This window comes from Siniperca chuatsi, linkage group LG15 (genome assembly GCF_020085105.1).
Source record: "Siniperca chuatsi isolate FFG_IHB_CAS linkage group LG15, ASM2008510v1, whole genome shotgun sequence".
In the NCBI taxonomy this organism is placed as follows: Eukaryota; Metazoa; Chordata; class Actinopteri; order Centrarchiformes; family Sinipercidae; genus Siniperca; species Siniperca chuatsi.
Window position 1 is genome coordinate 2,510,303 of NC_058056.1, and position 18,968 is coordinate 2,529,270.

The 18,968-nt window shown below is 37.9% G+C and overlaps 1 protein-coding gene across 2 annotated transcripts in view; it reads right to left on the reverse strand.

Annotated features, from left to right (window-relative positions):
- Nucleotides 1-1,809: 1,809 nt before the first annotated feature.
- clmna (calmin a) overlaps nucleotides 1,810-18,968 on the reverse strand; it is a 68,578-nt gene continuing 51,419 nt past the window's right edge. For both annotated transcript variants that reach the window (XM_044166321.1, XM_044166319.1), the window contains 8 exons: nucleotides 16,459-16,655; nucleotides 16,025-16,218; nucleotides 15,196-15,278; nucleotides 12,721-15,075; nucleotides 9,842-10,020; nucleotides 6,801-6,891; nucleotides 6,625-6,686; nucleotides 1,810-4,187 (listed from right to left, as the gene is read on the reverse strand). In XM_044166321.1, coding sequence (XP_044022256.1) covers nucleotides 4,067-4,187; nucleotides 6,625-6,686; nucleotides 6,801-6,891; nucleotides 9,842-10,020; nucleotides 12,721-15,075; nucleotides 15,196-15,278; nucleotides 16,025-16,218; nucleotides 16,459-16,655 — 3,282 coding nt within the window. In that variant the 3' untranslated portion in view covers nucleotides 1,810-4,066. The remainder of the gene's footprint in view (nucleotides 4,188-6,624; nucleotides 6,687-6,800; nucleotides 6,892-9,841; nucleotides 10,021-12,720; nucleotides 15,076-15,195; nucleotides 15,279-16,024; nucleotides 16,219-16,458; nucleotides 16,656-18,968) is intronic.

Genomic DNA, 18,968 nt, shown 5'->3' on the forward strand with positions numbered 1-18,968 from the left:
TCTAAACTCAGTTCCATAACAAAGTCATTTCACAAATGGAATGTCAACTCTTACCCTAACCTCAATCTAATCCTTATTCTAATATTAATTGTAAGGAGGTTCCACTCTAAACCTAAAGACCTAATTCTTATCTAAATCCTAAACCTATGACAATGTTAAATTTGATTTAACGCTAATGTATGCTAATTCTAATTTCAACTCTAAATCAGGTCGTAAAGACCACGGGTGTCATTATTTTTCTGGTTTGTTCACTGGGATCACAGAATGATTATGTCGTCGTCATGAAATAATTGAATTTCATGATTTAATTTAATAATTTTAACGTAACCAAAATATATCTGACATTCTGATATTCTGAAATTCTAATTCACCACTTACTATAGACATTAGCAGGTAACAATTATAACTGCAGATACAACCTAGAAAAGTGACTGTAATACCCACCTAATACTAAATAATAATGTTCCAATAATATGAGGCAAAAAAAAATCAATTTGTTTTTGTTATCATAATTTTATTATAGTGACTACATTTACTTTGGTGGAGTCATTTATACAAATGGGAGCAATTAAGTTACAGGTAAGGAGAAAAACAGGGTACATATTATATATTTCTTTCTTAGCATAATCATAATTATCCCATCCCACAAATTTGTATCTAATGAAGAAAGTTTGCATAATGACAAGATCAAAAAATAATTCTATGAAAATAATTCTCATGAACTTACTGACTGTCTGTACAACCCTAAATGCAAATCCTAAAACTAAACTAGCCCTTGGTTGAAGTGAGGACTGGCTAAATTTCTTCTGTAAAACTGAGCTCTCCATTTCCATATTAAATAAACATTTTATAAGAAGGTTTTGAGTGAGTGGTATATTCAAATCAAGTCAATATGATTTTTGCAAGCCTGTCTCTCAGAAATTATGTTCATATACTATCTTGCAAAGGCAAAGACATTTTGAAATGTGATACCGCCGGAATTACGTTTTTTATCACCATAACGAGGAACTGTTCATGAACAGATCTGAAGAATTGCAAGATGTTTATACTGAAAGTATTAACAAAAAGTTGATCAGCGTATTTAATTTATTTTCCTACTATATCCAGTGATGGAAAGTAACAAAGTACATTCATTAAAATACTGTACTTATGCACTATTTTGAGGTGCTTGTACGTTACTTGAGTATTTCCATTTTATGGCACTTTATACTTCTACTCCACTACATTTATCGTACAGCTGTGGTTACTAGTTCCTTTTCACATTAAGATTTTACATTGAAAAAACATATGATAGGCTTATAAATTGCAATACATTGTTTGAAAAAACATTTGTTCCAAATATTTATGCTTGTGACAAAAAGTCACAGTGTGTAGTTGTCACGTTTCAGTTGTCTAGTAGTTCCACAAAAGAGACATTTCCCCCATAATGTCTGTATAATGTCTCTATAACATAATGATTTCATTCAAATTACTTTTTGAGGCCCAAAAACTTAAAAATTATTCAATATTTTACAAAAAGGAAAAATAAGGGAAATGTAAAAAAGATAATAATACAGATTTGTGTATCAGAACTTTGTTTTTTTCTTCTTTTCTACCCCATCAATCATCTCATGACCCCTCAGGTTTATCTTGTGACTCTTTGGAGGGGCTGAACTTCTAGGTTGGGAATCACTGGACGAAACTAGCTAACTGTATATAATTTAGTTAAAACTGTCTGGACCCGCTTCAACAATAAAATGCTACATGTGCATTGATGCATAAGTCACAATCTAATAAGGTCACAAAATATAATCACTCACAGGGGCCATGTCACTGCCAAAAATGAACTTTTATTTTAGATACTTTAGGTACATTTTGCAGATTATACTCGTGTACTTAAGTAGGATTTTGAATGAAGGACTTTTACTTGTAATGGAGTACAGTTACATTGTTGTATTGGTACTTTTACTTAAAGAGTACTTCCACCACTGACTATATCTGCTTGTGGCAACTTAAGCGTGATTAATGTTTTTTATGGTTCTGGTTAGGCAACTCAAAGAACTCTGTTAAAGTCTGTTAAAGTCAGGGAAAGATGGGGAATGCTTTGGAAGCCCCATTTTCACTGTGTGACAGTTGGTTTGTGGTAATAATTCATTCGGAAATATGTACTGGAAATGCTCCGGAAACAGCTAGAAATTGGACCTTGAAGTGGGATTGCCTTTTTCCAAGGTCAAAAATGAAGTTAGCTTGTGGCTGGGAGGTCGTCGGTTCAATCCCCCGAATCAGCAGGATAAATCTAAAACATTTTTGCTTTCTCTTTTTGAAGTGTAATTGACAGTGGTATTCCAAAGTTTGACTGACGTCCCTTAGTGCACATATCGCATAATTTCCAGTTAGTACAAAAAGGTAAAGTGCATTGACTTCTTGTATAGTAACTAGTAAAACAATGCACTGACAGCATTAGTATACAGTCTATACTGTATGCAGTTAGTAAATAGTATGGAAGTGGGACATAGCTCTACTTCTCAAGAGGATAAAAGTAGAAAAACACATCCACACACACACTTGAGATTATGATGCACTGTGCTATAGGGATGACCCAGTTTGTACTGAACTGGAATGGATGGCTTTTTTGCTGCCCCTCAGTCAGTGGGATGCAGGAGCTGTATTTATATTCAGTAAACAGAGACTTCACCTACTGGTTGGCTGGTGTGGAAGAATGATCAAATGAAGAATGTTCACTTTGTCATAGTGCTTCATTACAGACATTGTTCAAAAATAACATGTAGAAAGGTATTTAATTGTAAAGCATTCTCTTTTCATTGACAGGCTTGGACAAGCTCAATCACATAAAACATTTCTTTGTCATAAAACTTTTAAAAAATCCATTCATACATCTTATGAGCCAAAAAATATTACAAATACATATTCTGCTTCAACTATTATACAATATAGAGCTGGGTGACACTTTAGCACAAGACTTATACTAGACTTTCTATGTGTTAAAAACAAGATTTCCATTATTGGGCTTGTGGTGAGTTGTTTGCTTTCTGCATTAGCACTTCTAACACCATCTTTGGCAGTCTAATCTTTTTCAACAGTGCAACAGATCCAAAATACCGCTTCATTCAGACTGATAAGTTCTCTTTACAATAGTACAGGTATATAAGCTCAAAAAGCCTGGCTTTATCATTCATATATATCTATATATCTATCTATATATATCTATATATATCTATATATAGATATATATATATAATATATAGCCGGAAGCAGCTTTTTTTAACATCTTCATCTGGATTAAATGGCTATTCAGATAGGCAACAGTGCATCCATACATCCAAAGTATATATCTCTGTCTACAAATCAGAGTGTGCTGTACAGTCATATAGTCTTAGAAGGTCAGCTCTGTCGGCTTTGCACAGCAGAAACCACAAACTTCCACAGTGTCTTTAAAACACAAGCAGAACTGTAACGAAATATCAGGGCCACTGTTAAAAGATTCTGAGAATAAAATTGGAATATTTTGAGAAATGTTAGAAGGAAGGAAGTTGTAATTTTGAGAAAAAGTTATCTGTCCATGTAAATTTTGAACTTTTTTTTTTTAATATTATGGCTTTTCCTTGTAAAATCACAACTTCATGTTGTAACATTATGACGTTTTATCTTGTAAAATTACAGTTTCATTCTCATAACATTATGAGTTTTTTGTCAAAATTCGGACTACTTTTTATAGCATTATTATCTTTATTATTACTGTTTTTCTCAAAATCTCAGACTTCATTTTCCCCAGCAATGGCCCTCATACATCGTCATACAGATTAATTCAAGCCACATCGAAAGCTAAAAAGCAAAACTGCCCAAAAAAGCTCTACTAGTTTAAATTACACATCTTTTAAATGCTTTCACTTGGTTTGGAGTACCGTCAGTGTAATGAAAATTAAAGAAGAGTGGCAGTTGAGCTGTATGTGTGTGTGTGTGTGTATATATTTGTTTTAGTGATGGTGCATTAAAGTTTATATATTTGACAAAATCCTCTTTTTTCCCGTGACTATGTATGTGTGTATATGTGTATGTAAGTGTGTATTCAGTGGTTGAGGTTCAGCAGCAGGCTGGGTAGTGTCTTCAGGTCCATCTGTGGCAGCAGCCAGAAACAGTAGAGAAGCAGCCACAGCAGCAGCAACAGATATAGCTCCCAGCTCTCACTCCACACACACACACACACACACACACACACACACACACACACACACACACACACACACACACACACACCAGGGAGAAAAAGAGAAGAGAGGTCAGGATAAGGTCTGCAGAGACACAAAAAATAAAAAGATTATGATTGCAAGCAGCACTGAAGCTACCAGGTTTTAGCCATTAGTCATAGAGGACAGGAAGAAAATAACACTTTAAGTATGAATCAGTTCTCACGTTTTTTTCCAAAGTTAAATATTCATCATACATTTATTTTGGGTTTTCTCATGCGCTGTGTCCCAGTTTAGGGGCCAGGTCCTCTACAGTCTATCGAGTTGATATGACTTAGTTAGTGCTGAAATTCAAAGTTATTTTATTTTAGAAATGACACCCAGAAATACCCTCTGCTGTCCAAATTTGGAGGACACAAACAGCCTTTGCTTGCAGCCCTCAGTGTCCCACAATCCACTGCAAGCTGATCACTTGTTTGATGGTGCATCGGGTCAGTCCCCATCAACTCGAAAAGTTCATAAATATGTGAATTTGACTTGACCTTTCTTTCCTTCACTGTGGTAAGCTAAAGATAATGTGTGGCTAGTGTTGATACTAAATGTTCTGCATGTATTTCATAGTAAATGTGTTTTAATATGAAGGCAATATTAGGTCTTTGTTGTGAATCAACCACAGGAAGTGGTGACAATGCTAGTGAGGTTAGCTAATGAACACTTCTTGTCAGGAAAACCGTTTGACTAGCATGGATGAAGTGGATTGTGATTACATCTCTAACACAGCATGATGAAGGAGAGCAGGTCAGAAAACAACAGGAATGGAACTACAATGAACTTTTCTGGGGAAAAAACCCTCTGCTAGCACTCTGTAGTTAAGGACGGTTTTGGCTTGTGAGCAAATAAAAGCAAAAGAAGAATCCACACACATGTGAAGTGGTTCGATGCAAGTTAGAAGTCTTGTACAGTTTGGGCAAACTTAAAGCTTGAAATATAATTTACTGAAGATGAGCAACACCGCCTCCTCCTGACCTGTCCTGTGGACATACAAACAGAGGACAGCGTGTCTGCATCCTGGGCTCTGCTCACAGCCGCTTCATCTAGATTTATGCTTCCGCAGTAAAGGGTTACGCCGTACCTTCTGTGGCTACATCACAGACTGTATAGAAAGAGGGACAGTGTTGCCAACTCTTTTCCAATGAAAGTAGCTATCGCTAACTCAAAAAGTCGGTAAAAGTCTCCAGATGATGTCATACGCTCATTTGCATGTCGATGACATCATCGCACATTCTTTTGCATAAAGCTTCGTAGAGTGAGGGAGAAATCACCTTAGCTTAAGGCATATAAAAAGGTAGATGGAGAAATTTTAGGCCAAATAATCACAAACCCACTACAAAAAAGAGGAGGGAGATCAAATGAACTATTTAAATATTTACGTAAGTATTTACACATTTACAACCTGTAGGAACATCTTAACCCAGAGGTGCAGAGAGAAAGAGTGAGAGAGAAGCTTAAACAAACGATTTACATATTTACAAGCTATAACAACCTAATCCAGAAATCCAGAGAGAAAAAGTGAGACAGATAGTGATGGGATCATGGTAGCTGATGCATTATGCAACACTGATGTACGAAAAGCAACGGGTGATGACAAACTGGAACCATTTGCTCTGAAATTCTCAGCAAAGCTTGTTTCTGAATACATAACTCATATTTTCAATCTTAGCATTACCTCTGACATAATTTCTACAGTTTGGAAGACTGCCTATGTTCTTCCTCTCCATAAAGGTGGTATGAGAACTCAGAGAACTCAGACCATTTTCACAATTGAGAATGACTTCCGGATGGGAGCCGAAACGTCTTGATTCTGAAAACAGTGTCCAGATGACTAGGACTGAAACCTTTTCTACGATGGAACACTCCTGGACGAATGAGGGACTACACCGTCATAACGGTGGTAGCAATTCCGAAGTAAACAATTATCGTCCAATCTCAAAACTATCTTGTCTTGCAAAAATACTTGAGTCACTCGTTAATGAACAGTTGAAATCATTTTTATCCACCCATTCCATACCAACTAACCATCACTCATATCACAAACAGTGAATAGTGAAACAGTGCAAACACAGTTATTGTGGGGAATATAATTAAAGAATGAGTCTGATCACATATGATACATCCATTTAGTGTTGTGGTGGTTCTGTAAATCAGAGCCGACACCGCTATCTACAGCGGGACTCCTGTTAACCCTTTGTGTCAAGTATAAATCCTGCTTTAGTGCTGTTTGTAAGGTACGTTCAGTATCTGTTCACGAGACTAGTATTCTGACATGAAGATGATTACAAGTCGACCGCTAGTTTGCAAATCCTAGCGACTAGTAAAAATATGTAGTTGTGAAAGCCCTATGTAGTACACATAACTAAAGCAAGAAGGGAAAAGTTCTTACCAAAAATCAGAGTCACTGTTGTCAGCTTTTCTGGTGGCTGCAGTCACGGCTGTCTGATTGTCCTGTGAGTGGGAAAAAAATACATGGCAAAAACTCTCAGTATACAGTATCAGAGAGAATATTCATCCAAGGATAGTAATATGTCCATAGAGAAGGAAATGGAATGTCAAACCAACCATGGACTCAGTGAAGCAAGCAACCTTTCTGCGACGGAGAACTGGAGAGATCTGGCTTTCATCTTGTTTGCTGGAACTTTTAGTGTCTCTCCTGAAAACCCATTAGACAAAACCCATTAGTTTAGTTCTCAACAAGAGAATACATTGAGATCTTTGGATCTCCTCCAAATAATAAGAGAATGAAACCAAAACTAAAAAGCTACTTTTCCAAAACAAATGTACAAAAGTCTGTTTCAGTGACTTTAGTCCCTGCCCCTTTACTACAACTCGTAACTCCGGGTGTAAAGAGCTCCTTCTTCCTGTGTAAAGTTTAATATTTACAACTGCATTAATCTATTGTTTTGGCCACAGAACTCCACAATAAGCTGAAAGTAAATGGTAAATGGACTGTACTTATATAGCGCCTTTGTAGTCTTTCTGACTACTCAAAGTCACACATGTTCGACATATTGTGGCCATATAAAATTCAAATGGCTAACACATTCAGCAGACACAGACAAACATTAGCATTCATTTGGAGTTGTGTGTCTGGCACATGATGAATGTAAGTCTAATATTCACTATCCTTTTAGCTCTGGTTTGGTTTCCACCAACTCCTGAGAAAAATATTTGACTCTTCAGCTGATAAATGCTCCTCTATGTTCACCAGCTAGTATCTAACTTTGTCTGCTGTTTGGTGCTGAGCAGGTAGTGTACAGCGGGTTTATCAGAGCTTTTTCACTGAGAACAGCTGCCTGCTGCTGGAAACGAGGTTGATGAGAGTGCTGACACTGAACCAAAACAGTAAAGTTGCAGGCTTTAACACCAAAACAATAAGCTACAAGAGGCTAAAAAGCTCAGTAGAGCTGATGAGAATTGCAGAATTGGTAATAATTCTCTGTGGATTTGTCACTACAAGAGACTCCTTTTACATTACACAGTCACATGATCCATTGCTCATATAAAAATATTGATTACTGCAGCTTTAAGATTTAATTCCTAGTTGAGTTGGCAACACCTAAGGTTGCTGGTGGTATTGGCAAGTGTGTACTAATAATACAGGTCCTAGAGTCTTGTTTGAAATGACGTGTAGCAACCGCTGCGGGCAGCAAACACGCTTTGAGCAGCTATCAGAAATACACAGAAAAAGAGCAGCAGGTGTATATGTTTACAGCATACAACCTGTGGGCTGAGAGGATTCATCACATGACATTGTTTTAAGGAAGAAGACTAAAGAGGACAGTCAACAATGTCGTCCAACCTGGTATTATTGAGATATGGGTTTATGATTCCGTAAATGTCAATGAGCAAATTTCTAAAATAAAGAGAATTCAGAAAGACTGCTATAAAAAGGAATGCAAAGCAAAAATGGAAGAAAGAACTGGAAATGTATACTATTTAATAGGACATTTGTATTGGGACACACAAAACAACTGCATCACACTTGTGAAGAGAATATGCCTTGAGGTTACATGTTATAGTATTTTATTTATTTATCTTTTGACAGGATCCATCTGCATCATCAAAGAGTTGGAGGGAATGTGGAAAACCTATGCTAATTCACCCATACATTTTGGTGTGAAGTTTTACAATCATATTTGTTTGGTGTTAAATGGGAAATGGAATGCATTAATGAAATCTCTATGGGACCACTTAGACTATTACTTAGAATATTGACTACCTGCTTTAAAAGTAACTACAAGACATTTAAGGCAGAAGGTAAGCCTAAGTAAAGAGAAGTTAAAGAACTAGTGGAGCAAATTAAAAGCATGGAGAAAATTCAAAGCAATGTTGCTGGGTGAAACAGGGTGTGAAGACTTTACTGTATATTGAAATGGAAGTAATGGATGAAATTAATGTATAGGTATATGTATGGATGTGTATATATGTATCTACATGTCAATATGTATGTTCATATGAGCTTGTATGCATGCATAAGAATATATGTGTATAAGTACACAGATGATGTATTAATCTAAATGCTTACTGGGCTTCTCTGCAGTAAGGACAAACTTTTTTAAAACCTTTTTTACTTTTCTTGTTTTATTTTGTTAAAAATATTTTAATTTTGAGAGTTTACACTGTCACACCACGAAATGTAAGAAATACAATCAATTGTGTGTTATGAACCCATCAATGACATGAGAAGATTAATGACAATAAAGTATGAAAAAATACTGATCAAATTTTGTCTTTCACATTACGTGAAAGGTCTGCGCCCTCATGTATGCATCATTTCCTCTGTAGGTACACAATTTTACTCCATGGAAAAAGACTCTGCCAGTAACAATTAAAACTTCTATATAAAGAGGCAATTATAGAATGTAAATACACTGAATGGCTATTACTGAAAAAAAATGTTGATCATAAATAGTATCAAAAATGGGGTTTGATATATGAAAGTCTGAAGGATTATAACTTTAATTCCACTGCTGAACATGAACAGAATCAAGCACTCTTTTATTAATTAATTTAACCACATTAAAGGTCCTGTGTGTAACATTTAGGAGGAGCTGTTGGCAGAAATGGAATATAATACTCATATGTATGTTTTCATTACCTTAGAATAAGCCGTTTATATCTACAGAGGGAGCGGGTCCCCATCCATGCAGGTCGGCATGTTGCACTGGCATGTTTCTACAGTAGCCCAGAACGGACAAACCAAACTCTAGATAGGACCTTTCGCCTTTTCCGCGAGTTTCGCAGTCACTGTAGTTTCTCCTACACGCTTGGAACGGGAGGGTGAGGCGAGCGGTATTCAAACGGTTGCAAACTGCAATTTCAACGCTAGATGCCACTAAATCCTCCAGACTGGACCTTTAATGTATGTAACCTTCATCTCCATTCTTCATGCCACAGTCTCTCAACCCTCATAAGGCCTGTCTTCATTCCCATCACCAGCCTACATAGATAACTTTGTTCAGTACATTTAAGGAAATATCTGAGCAAACAAAAAGGCCAGCTCAGAGCAGTCCCATCCATTGCCATAACAGTGGTTCGACCCCCTGGGTCCAATATGTTTCTCAGTGTACCAAGGAGCTGACTAAGAATAGAAAGCCTACCTCATAGGCTCTGTGTTTTCCCTGGCAGAGCCTACGCTCTGTTGCTCAGCCTCACTGAGATCGCTGCCATCTGCTGGAATATTACCACCCCAGGTTCCTCCTTTCTTCTCCCCGGGCAACAAACAGTGTTCCTTAAATTCAGATGCTTTGTCAGTCTCCTGGTTGGTCTTAGTGATCACCTAATAAGAGTGAGAACAAAAAGAGAAATCTTTTAGCAGCTTATAGGAGGGAAAGATGGAGTCAAAGTCCAGTGCATCTTTACATGTTTTTGTCCCACTTGCAGGGTTGCGTATGTATGGCGATGGTGTGCAGGTCATACTGGTCAAATTGTCTGAAGTCCACAACAGTGTACCTTTAAAACACATTTACATTGGATATTCATGGTCCCCAGAGGATGAATCCTAATGAACCTTTTCTCCAGCACTACCTTCAGGCCAAAACATCCATGTGTTTAAAAAGAAAAACACAATTTTAATGAGCAGATTACCATGAAAGTTAATCATAACCCACTTTATGCAGTGACTGGTCAGGTGTATGGAGGCATGAAGGTAGGCAGGATTTAAACTTGTCTTTCAAGCTACTTCTGTCAATTTTCATGTGGACAACCGTTTGCAATACCATGAATGCCTTCAAGGAAAGACTGTCCAAAGGTGTGCACTGTGCACTGAGACATGGTCGGACGACATATTGTACAAACATTGTTTGAAGCATACTGAGGACTCATATTAGGTAAAAAATACATACAATCTTGATAACTGCAAAAAGCTGATGTATGAAAGTGTAGCTAAGTTTGTTCTAATGCACATTTTCAGCTGTTCAGCTCAGTAGACAAACTGTACAATTAAGACTAGGAGATAATTTGCTATTATTGTTTATCATCTCTATATTTAATCTTATTGCAACAAAATCCTCATTTAAGGATATTTTTACAATTCATATGTCCAAATTAATAATAAGTTACATTTTTACCACATTCTATTTGTGTGACATCTTTAATGACTGTGAACCTTTATTTTTTGAAAATGATTGGATTTTAAACTTGTAAAACATGCACACAAAAACATTGGACTCAAATAGCTCAAACAGGAGTTTATATAATTGTCCCTGTTGCTCTGAATTCTCATCATATCTTGCAAGTACTGGTAGTTAAAGTTTTCAGGTAGAATTCACTGTTGGTTTAACTCGGAATATCCAGTTTTTCCAATAAATGATTCATAATAACAGTGAATATTTGCATGAGTACATCACACTGACTGGCCTCAAGCTTTCAAGGAGTATCAGTGGAACAGAATAGTGTGACAGTGGATGATGAATGTCAGCAGATCATGTAGTTGTTAGGTGAGATATTGTGGAAGTGTGAAATGTCACATTGCTTCATGTTCCTGTTTGAGCAGTTAGACCATTAGACAAACACATACACACACACAGGAAGACTGAAGGCAGTACTTGACATATTTGTGCAATATTCTGTGTTAAAACTCCTGTGCAATATACTCTTTTCAGTTTAAAATTCCCTATTTATTGATATTGATATTTATTCATACCTCTATTACTGCTGTGCAATATCCTCCGTCTCATTATAATCTTAATAAGCTACACTTAACTTGGCAGTTCATGCACTATTACTTTATACCGTATTATTATCATCAACCGGTAAACCCACTTTGTACTTCACACTTATTTTATTTTATACTTATACTCACTTGGTACTTAATTTATTTTCTGACCTGTATTATAGTGTATTATATATTTTTTTTGCTTAGTACTTCTATTCCTGTGTGCACTGATGTGATAGTGAGCTGCTGTAGCAAAAGAGTTTCACCCCCGGGGATCAATAAAGTATTTCTGGTTCTGATTTAAGAGGTCACTTGTTTTACACTGAAAGAAAAAATACAGCAAAGTTACCCAGGAGACTGACTTGGGTTGATTTAACTAAACAAATTTCAATAATTTGAAAAATCTGTTTAAAATACTAGTTTAAAAATAACTGCGCAACGGTTAGAATAGGCATGTCCTTAGAGAATTAATTTGGGGTTTGGATTTTTGTTTAGACAAAATAAGCTACTTGAATATGTCATCATTGGCTCATGACAACTTGTAATAGGCATTTTTCAGTATTTAAAAAAATAATAATTATATATTACATGATGAAAAAAAAATCAGTACATCAATCGAAAATGGAAATAATAATAATGGCAGTTTCTTTTTTCCTGAGGTAACACTACACTGAAATAGGTTCACATGTTCATGTTTAACATGTATGGTTTACCATACTCACCTTCTAAGTTTAGTGTGTTCACATGCAAACATTTGCTAATTAGCACTGAACACAAAGTACAGATGAGTACAGAGCCCCAAGTCTTAGCTGAGACTGATGGGAATGTCATTAGTTTTGCACGTATTTGGTCATAAACCAAAGTATTGGGAAACTGATGTTTTGACTTGATGATGGCGCTATGAAAAGAAAAGTCAGGGGATAACCAAAATTATTACAATTCATCCTGTGGGGAACATAAATATCTGTACCAAATTTAATGGAAATATTCACTCAAAACCAAAAATGTCAACTTCATAGTGGAACTAGAAAAAAAGTCATTAGGATTTATTCTTTGAGGACCATTAATATATGTACGAAAAAATGGCACTCCGTCTAATATTTTAAAGATATTTTAGTCTGGACCAAAGTGGTGGACCATCCGAATGACCAACTGACATTTCCAGTCCTACAGCCACGACACTAGTGTGGCCAATAAAGACTCACCTTGAAATGGCCAATAACTACAGTGAAAATAAACTGAAATACTTTATATTGTTTAAAAGCACAAGCTCATTTGAAACTGAAATGGTCTGATTGTACTGCTGAATAAACTCACATTTACCTTGTCATTCTCTTGCATTGAATCCACTCCATTCCTGAGGTCTTTACCCAGCAGGTTGAGTGGTTGACCATCTGGCACAGTCACTGAAGCTGGCGCTGGCTGGAGAGCAGACACACTCAAAACAGAAGGCCAACTCTGCATTTCACTATCAGGGGGCTCTGTAAACAAAGGCTCCTCTTTGTCAGGGTAGAACAGATCCATGGGTTCGATAGGGTCACCAACTACATCGTCTGTGGGAGAATTTTGATCAAAGTCTGTATAAAACAAGTCTATGTCTCTGGACACACTACCTGGTTCACAACACGAAATCCCTGTCATACAATTTGGTTTCAAGTTGACTGGATCCAGTGTGATTTGCTGTGTGGTAGCTGTCCCATTGTTAGAAGAGGTGTCACCCAGTTTGTCCTGGTGTCCATCAGGTTGATCAGTTGAATCTATTTCCTGCTCAGTATTCACATGTTGAGATTTAGCATCTGTAGAAGAAGTCTGAGCTATAAAGTCCTTCTCAGTGTTACCTGTCTGAGAGTCGTGGTGAGGAGACTCACATTCCTGTGTGGTTTCACTTATTTCCATGGTAACTATTGTGTCTGGCCCACATATATGTGCATGTGATGATCTGATAATGTCATGTTCATATGCATCATCCAAATGCCCAATTTCTATGTCCCTTATTTGTTCTGAAGCTGTTGGTTTAACATTTTCTGATACCAGGCAGGAAGGAATCTCAACAGGGTTTTTGTCATCATTGTCATTGGAGTCACAACTCAATTCATCTGGATTTTGAGGGCTGTTGACATCTGTGTCAGTTCCTTTACTTCCAGTTGCCTCTGCCTGATGTACCTCATCATCCCCAGCATGATCTTGTGTTTCTGGGTCACATGTTCCCTCTTTTTCCTGCTCTTGTGGCTCACTGGAAATAGAGATCAGAGGAATATTTATGCTCATGCTTGGGTCTAGACTTGTTTTTGAAGCGCCATCTTGGTTGGTTGGATGTGTTATTGCTAAAGCATCACAAGTTTCTGAGCTAAAGCTTTCTTGAGGATCTAGGTAGTCTCTTAGAGCTCCTTCACTTTCTTCGTCTTGTGTTTCTACAACCCCTTCATCCCTTTCTTTTAAAATCCCTATCTCCTTTCTTGACTCCCCTCTTGTCTCCTCTGAAGAAGAATCTGTTTTCTGACATTCAGTTTCCACTTCAACCTTGTCAGAGTTATTTCCCTCATTCTGACTTTCAGTTCGACCATTAATTTGTCCTTCATGATCCTGTGCATCCGCAATGAAGTTCACAGCTTTCTTTAAACATTTCTGTTCTCTCTTAGAACTCTCTTCAACACTGGTTTGCTTCACGAGTTCTTCAAAATGATCAGAGTGTGGTAGTTCAGTGTTGGAGCTGAGTTGGGACTGGTTAGTTTTATCAGTTTCAAGGAAATCTTCTACACCAGAGTTGGTCAGTATTTCTGCATCACACAGCTCAAAAGAAGGTTCTTGCTCTTGGGGGACTTCGCCTTTTTGAAGCAGACTTCTATCCATCTGTTTAGAGTCTACTTCTTTTGAAATACCAGTTTTGCTATGAACAGGTACCTGTTCTAGTGCCATGTCCTGGTTGTGGTTCTTCTCTGCCTCTTTCTCTTTCACTACTTCTGCTTCCTTTTTCTCAGAATTCCCTTGTATTCTCTCCTGTGTGTTCTCCAATGAGCTCAGTGAGTAAATCCCTTTGATATACAACTCAGTCAACTGCTCATCAGGTGCTCTATCCTCTATGGACGGAACAAATCCTTCATCAAGAGTAGTGACCTCCACAGGGGTGGCATGGTACACATCCCAGGTTGTTCCACTGTCACACAAAGAACTGTCACTTCGGCTCTCACAAAACGTCTCTGGCATCACCCCAAATTCGCTCTCCAGCCAGGAGTCTGGTGAGCTGATTGCAGAGTCAGCAATTACTGACTCAGTGTTTACAGACTCCGGCACTGATGAACCAGTGGGCGAGTGAGTGTAAGACAGTCGTGGGGAGTTAGAGGTTGAGTTGGTTAAGACCTCACTGGCAGGTTCCTTGGGCTCTTCAACCACACTGCTGGGGATGTCTTCCATATGGGGGGAATCTGCTAAGAAGTCTTCACTGGACCACGAGCGAGCTGCAGCACGCCTGAAGGGGGGTGACATGGCGCTCCTGTCCTCTGATACAGAGGAAATTAAGATTTTCGGTGGGGGTTGGGCACAGTCCCTCTGGAACATGTAGGACCTCTCCCTCACTCTGCTTCTGTGAGCGGCATTCCTTATGTTGTCGGAGTCACTGTCACGGAAGTTGAGTCGGCACATAGAAACGCTTCGTTCAATCAGCTGGCAGGGCTCCTCCGGCTGAGAGAAAAACAAATAAGTTGGCAGAAATATATCAGTGCTCACATTCAGAAATGAGTGTTTTGTCAAAATCTGATGTCCGACACACATCATCCATGCACTGTAAGAAGGGATTCTTACCTCCTCTATGCCAGGGAAGTGCTCTAGGAACTGTGACACATATGTTATGATGGATTGCTCATCTGGTCTGTTAATAGTCACATCTGGGCAGATAAAGAACAATTACCACGATAGCATTTTACATAAAGACTCCCATGTAAATTAGGCTTCCTCCTAATAGTTATGACGTGCACTCTATTACTTAACAATGCCGGCAATTTTACATGTAGGTCTCATGTCTGAATAAAAACATTAAATACACAGAGAAAAAATGAAATGCAACTCTTGTTTTGCCTTTTTATATTGTTGAGCCGATGTGTCATGTCAAAAAAACCTATATAAAAATGGGTTTCGCTTATGTTTTTCCTTCACATTGCAAGGTAATAGGTAAATCTGGAAACTACATTTATCATCAGTCTCCCTAAATTTTTAACTTTTGTCAATACCAACTGCTAACAGTATGAATATCCAGCAAAGTTTTTTTTACATATGACTTGCTAGCAAAGGGAATTAAATGAGTCACAACCTAATGTCTAGTCATTTTCTTAACTATGCTTATAATTCTGCTGCCTATTTTATTTATTTTTTTACCTACCTCGCCTGCTTTTCTTTTCCTTGTAAAAGAGCTGAGTAAACTCATGTTCTTAAAAATTGTGCCATTGTAACTTGTAAGATGAACTGACTGGATTTTGTAATACATGCGGTGGGATCGGGGTTCGCAGGTAGAGTTACAAACAAGTTGCGCAGCAACAACAGCTGCATATGTATTGAGGAAGTGGATCAGATGATTGATCAAAGAATGTTTTGTTTTCTTCTGTGATTTTTTTTATTTTGCTGTGGTGCTCTTTACCCTCAGGCTCCAGTAGGCGTGGGATACCCAGGCTGTAGTGGGCTATCCTGAAGGCGTCCTCCAGATTCTCCCTGGCGTTCCTCAGCAGTGCCTTCCTCATGTCCACCAGGCTGGGGTCAATGGACTTAATGACAGCCAGGAAGGCCAGACCACTTGTCCAGCTCTTCCCAAAGTCCTGCACTGCCACACCATACCTATGACAGGATATATTCAATGGTCAGGGTCAGTCAAGAAACACCACCAAACAAACTACTGTACAAGAGGCAGACTAAAAGTACACACCAGCATGCCATCTATTGTTATGTACTGTATATTCACCAAAAAACAAACAAACAACAGAATACTAAGAAATTGTAAAATTCTGTCTGAAGTCTGAAAACGACTTCTATGATTTCATTTTACAATCTTTATTGAAAATGGCAGACCAGACTCACTTGCGTGATCGCTTCTGTACCCACTGCAGCAGTTTCTTGATGGCCTTGCTGTGTTCTCGCATGGCCGTAGATGCCGACTGTCTCTCATCTGACGGCGTGCTGCAGTAGGACGTGTCAGAGTCTGAGCTGGTGGGGATGGATGACAGACTGGAGGAGGAGGGGAAATGGCTCCTGATGTTCCCAGTCAGCTCCTTAATCTGGAAGGAGAGTTATGTTCCCCTTTAGTCGACTGTTTTACCGGCAATTTAGCTGTTGCGTATCAAATTCATCTCTCCAGCAGATTATTTACCCGTATTTTATGCTGAAACTTGAATATACAATTTGATGAATATTAATAATTAAAAGTTATCAGCAACCCAAAAAACTGCCTAGTGGGTTACTTTCATCAGAGTGTAATGCCAACTTTGGACAGAAACTATCCCAGGTATAAAGTAGAATCTGTTCTAGCTAAACATTCTGTGAAAAGACAACAAACAGGTAAAAGGCCCAGTCAGTAATGGGATTTATTACAAACCAATGCCCTTAAAACACTCAGAGGATCTGTCTAGTGCTGAATATGTTGTTAGACCTTAGAGATGGAATTAAAGGGGAACTCAGTTATGTAATGTATTCTGTGGCTCCAGAGGAACTTTTCTAAAGTCTGAGAAAATAACCCTTGATGGTGTCAGACTTGAAGACTACAAATTTATGACTGAAAAGCCTGCTTAACAAAACTGGCTATCATAAGCTAGTTGGCCAAAATGACGGAATTTCTCATGTGTGTTATCACGCAAGATCTTTATATCTTTACACATCAAGTGATTGAGTCTTAACAGATTAAAATCTGGCATTTTAAGATGTTAAAAGTACATTTGCAGATTTTTTTAGGGTCGAACACTTGGAGACAACAACTCTTTTTTTTCTTGTATTTTTATGCCTCCACTCACTGTAATGCTTCTCTCTCTATTCAAACTAATATTTGAATACAGACAATAGAATGTTAAAGATCAAGCAAAAACATGAAAGACAGGGAAAAAAGTGAATATATTAAAGGGGTTAGCAGATTTATCAGCCTGTAGTAGTTAATCTGGCTTGGACTGTCCACAGAAAAACATTACAGCTAAACTATAGCCACATGAAGGACAGGTAACTCAACGTAATCAGAAACCTGAATAGATGCAAGAGCCATATGAATACATACAACTAGAGCGTAGGCAAGACTCAGCCCCTACATTCAAAGAGGGAGGGCCTAGCAGTGCCTGCCAATGGCATGGAAGCATCAGTCATTATTGTCATGGTAACACAGTAAAAATTATGAACATGATTCTAACATGTTAAGACGTCAGACTTTAATCTGTTAAGAATGAATAACCTAGCTTGTTAAGACAAAGATTTTGTGAGAAACTACAGCTTTTTCCCCATTTGGTTTGCGACAGACGTTGGGTTTGAAACACGCAGGCATTTACTTGGCAGGTAGGGTCAAACAACATTGGTAGCATTATGGAAAATGGATAATCCAGGTTTTTTGGAGCTTGGACCATACAAGGGGCTAAAAGTCAGGATAACTCTCTCTGCTGCACAGCTTTTGTCTCTTTTACACTTATTTTAGCTTTCATACTTTATATTCACTTTTGTACTTAATTTATCTTAGCTGTATTATATTTTGATTTGCACATCTCTTATTTCTTACTAGAAATAATTATCTCGTTGCAGAATTATTTTATTATTATTTCTATTCTATTAGTACTTCTATTCCTGTGTGCATTGACGTGATAGTGAGCAGCTGTAACGAAAGAGTTTCCCCTCAGGAATCAATAAAGTATTTCTGATTCTGATTCTGATTGTCTGTCAAATTTATGAGAGCAACAAGTAGTTTCCACATGTTTGGTCGGAGAGCTTTACCTTCCCTCTTCAATAACTTTATATTGTACGAAATGCTACTGTAAAATGGTGAACAAAATGCCTGGGGAAAAAAAAAGAATAGTAGAGAGAAAATAGAGAGGAGCTGCTGTAGCTATTGTGACTGATTAGCATTAGCCCAGACGGGCCAGCTAGCGTGTTAACGGTTAGCACGGCAGCTACAGCAGTTCACCACTAGCCCTGCGAGTAGTCACTACTTCACCAAGCTTTCGACATGGACGAGCAAATGTCACTTTGTGGTCTGACCACCCCTTTAGTAAGGGTCAGTTTACTGTTGGATACTAGTATGGAACAGAATATACATGCAGGTGTCTTGCTCATTATTACCCTCCGTGATGGGCTTGTTATTCAGAATTTTTTATTTATTGCTCATTACTCTTTTCAAAAGTTACATTATTTCTTTACTTATTACTCCCTGCCAACAGTAATTCTTTAGTATTCCTTACGTTACACCCCACAAAATTGGTAATTGAGTCCTTTCTCCTCAAAATTCAGACTTCACATGTGCGCCTCTCTGTGAATGTCAGGGTAATCGCTGGTAAGCGCAGCTAAGGCTTCAAACTAGCAGGGTTTTTTTTTTAATTGCCTAGGAGTCTTCTGTTGCTTGGTAT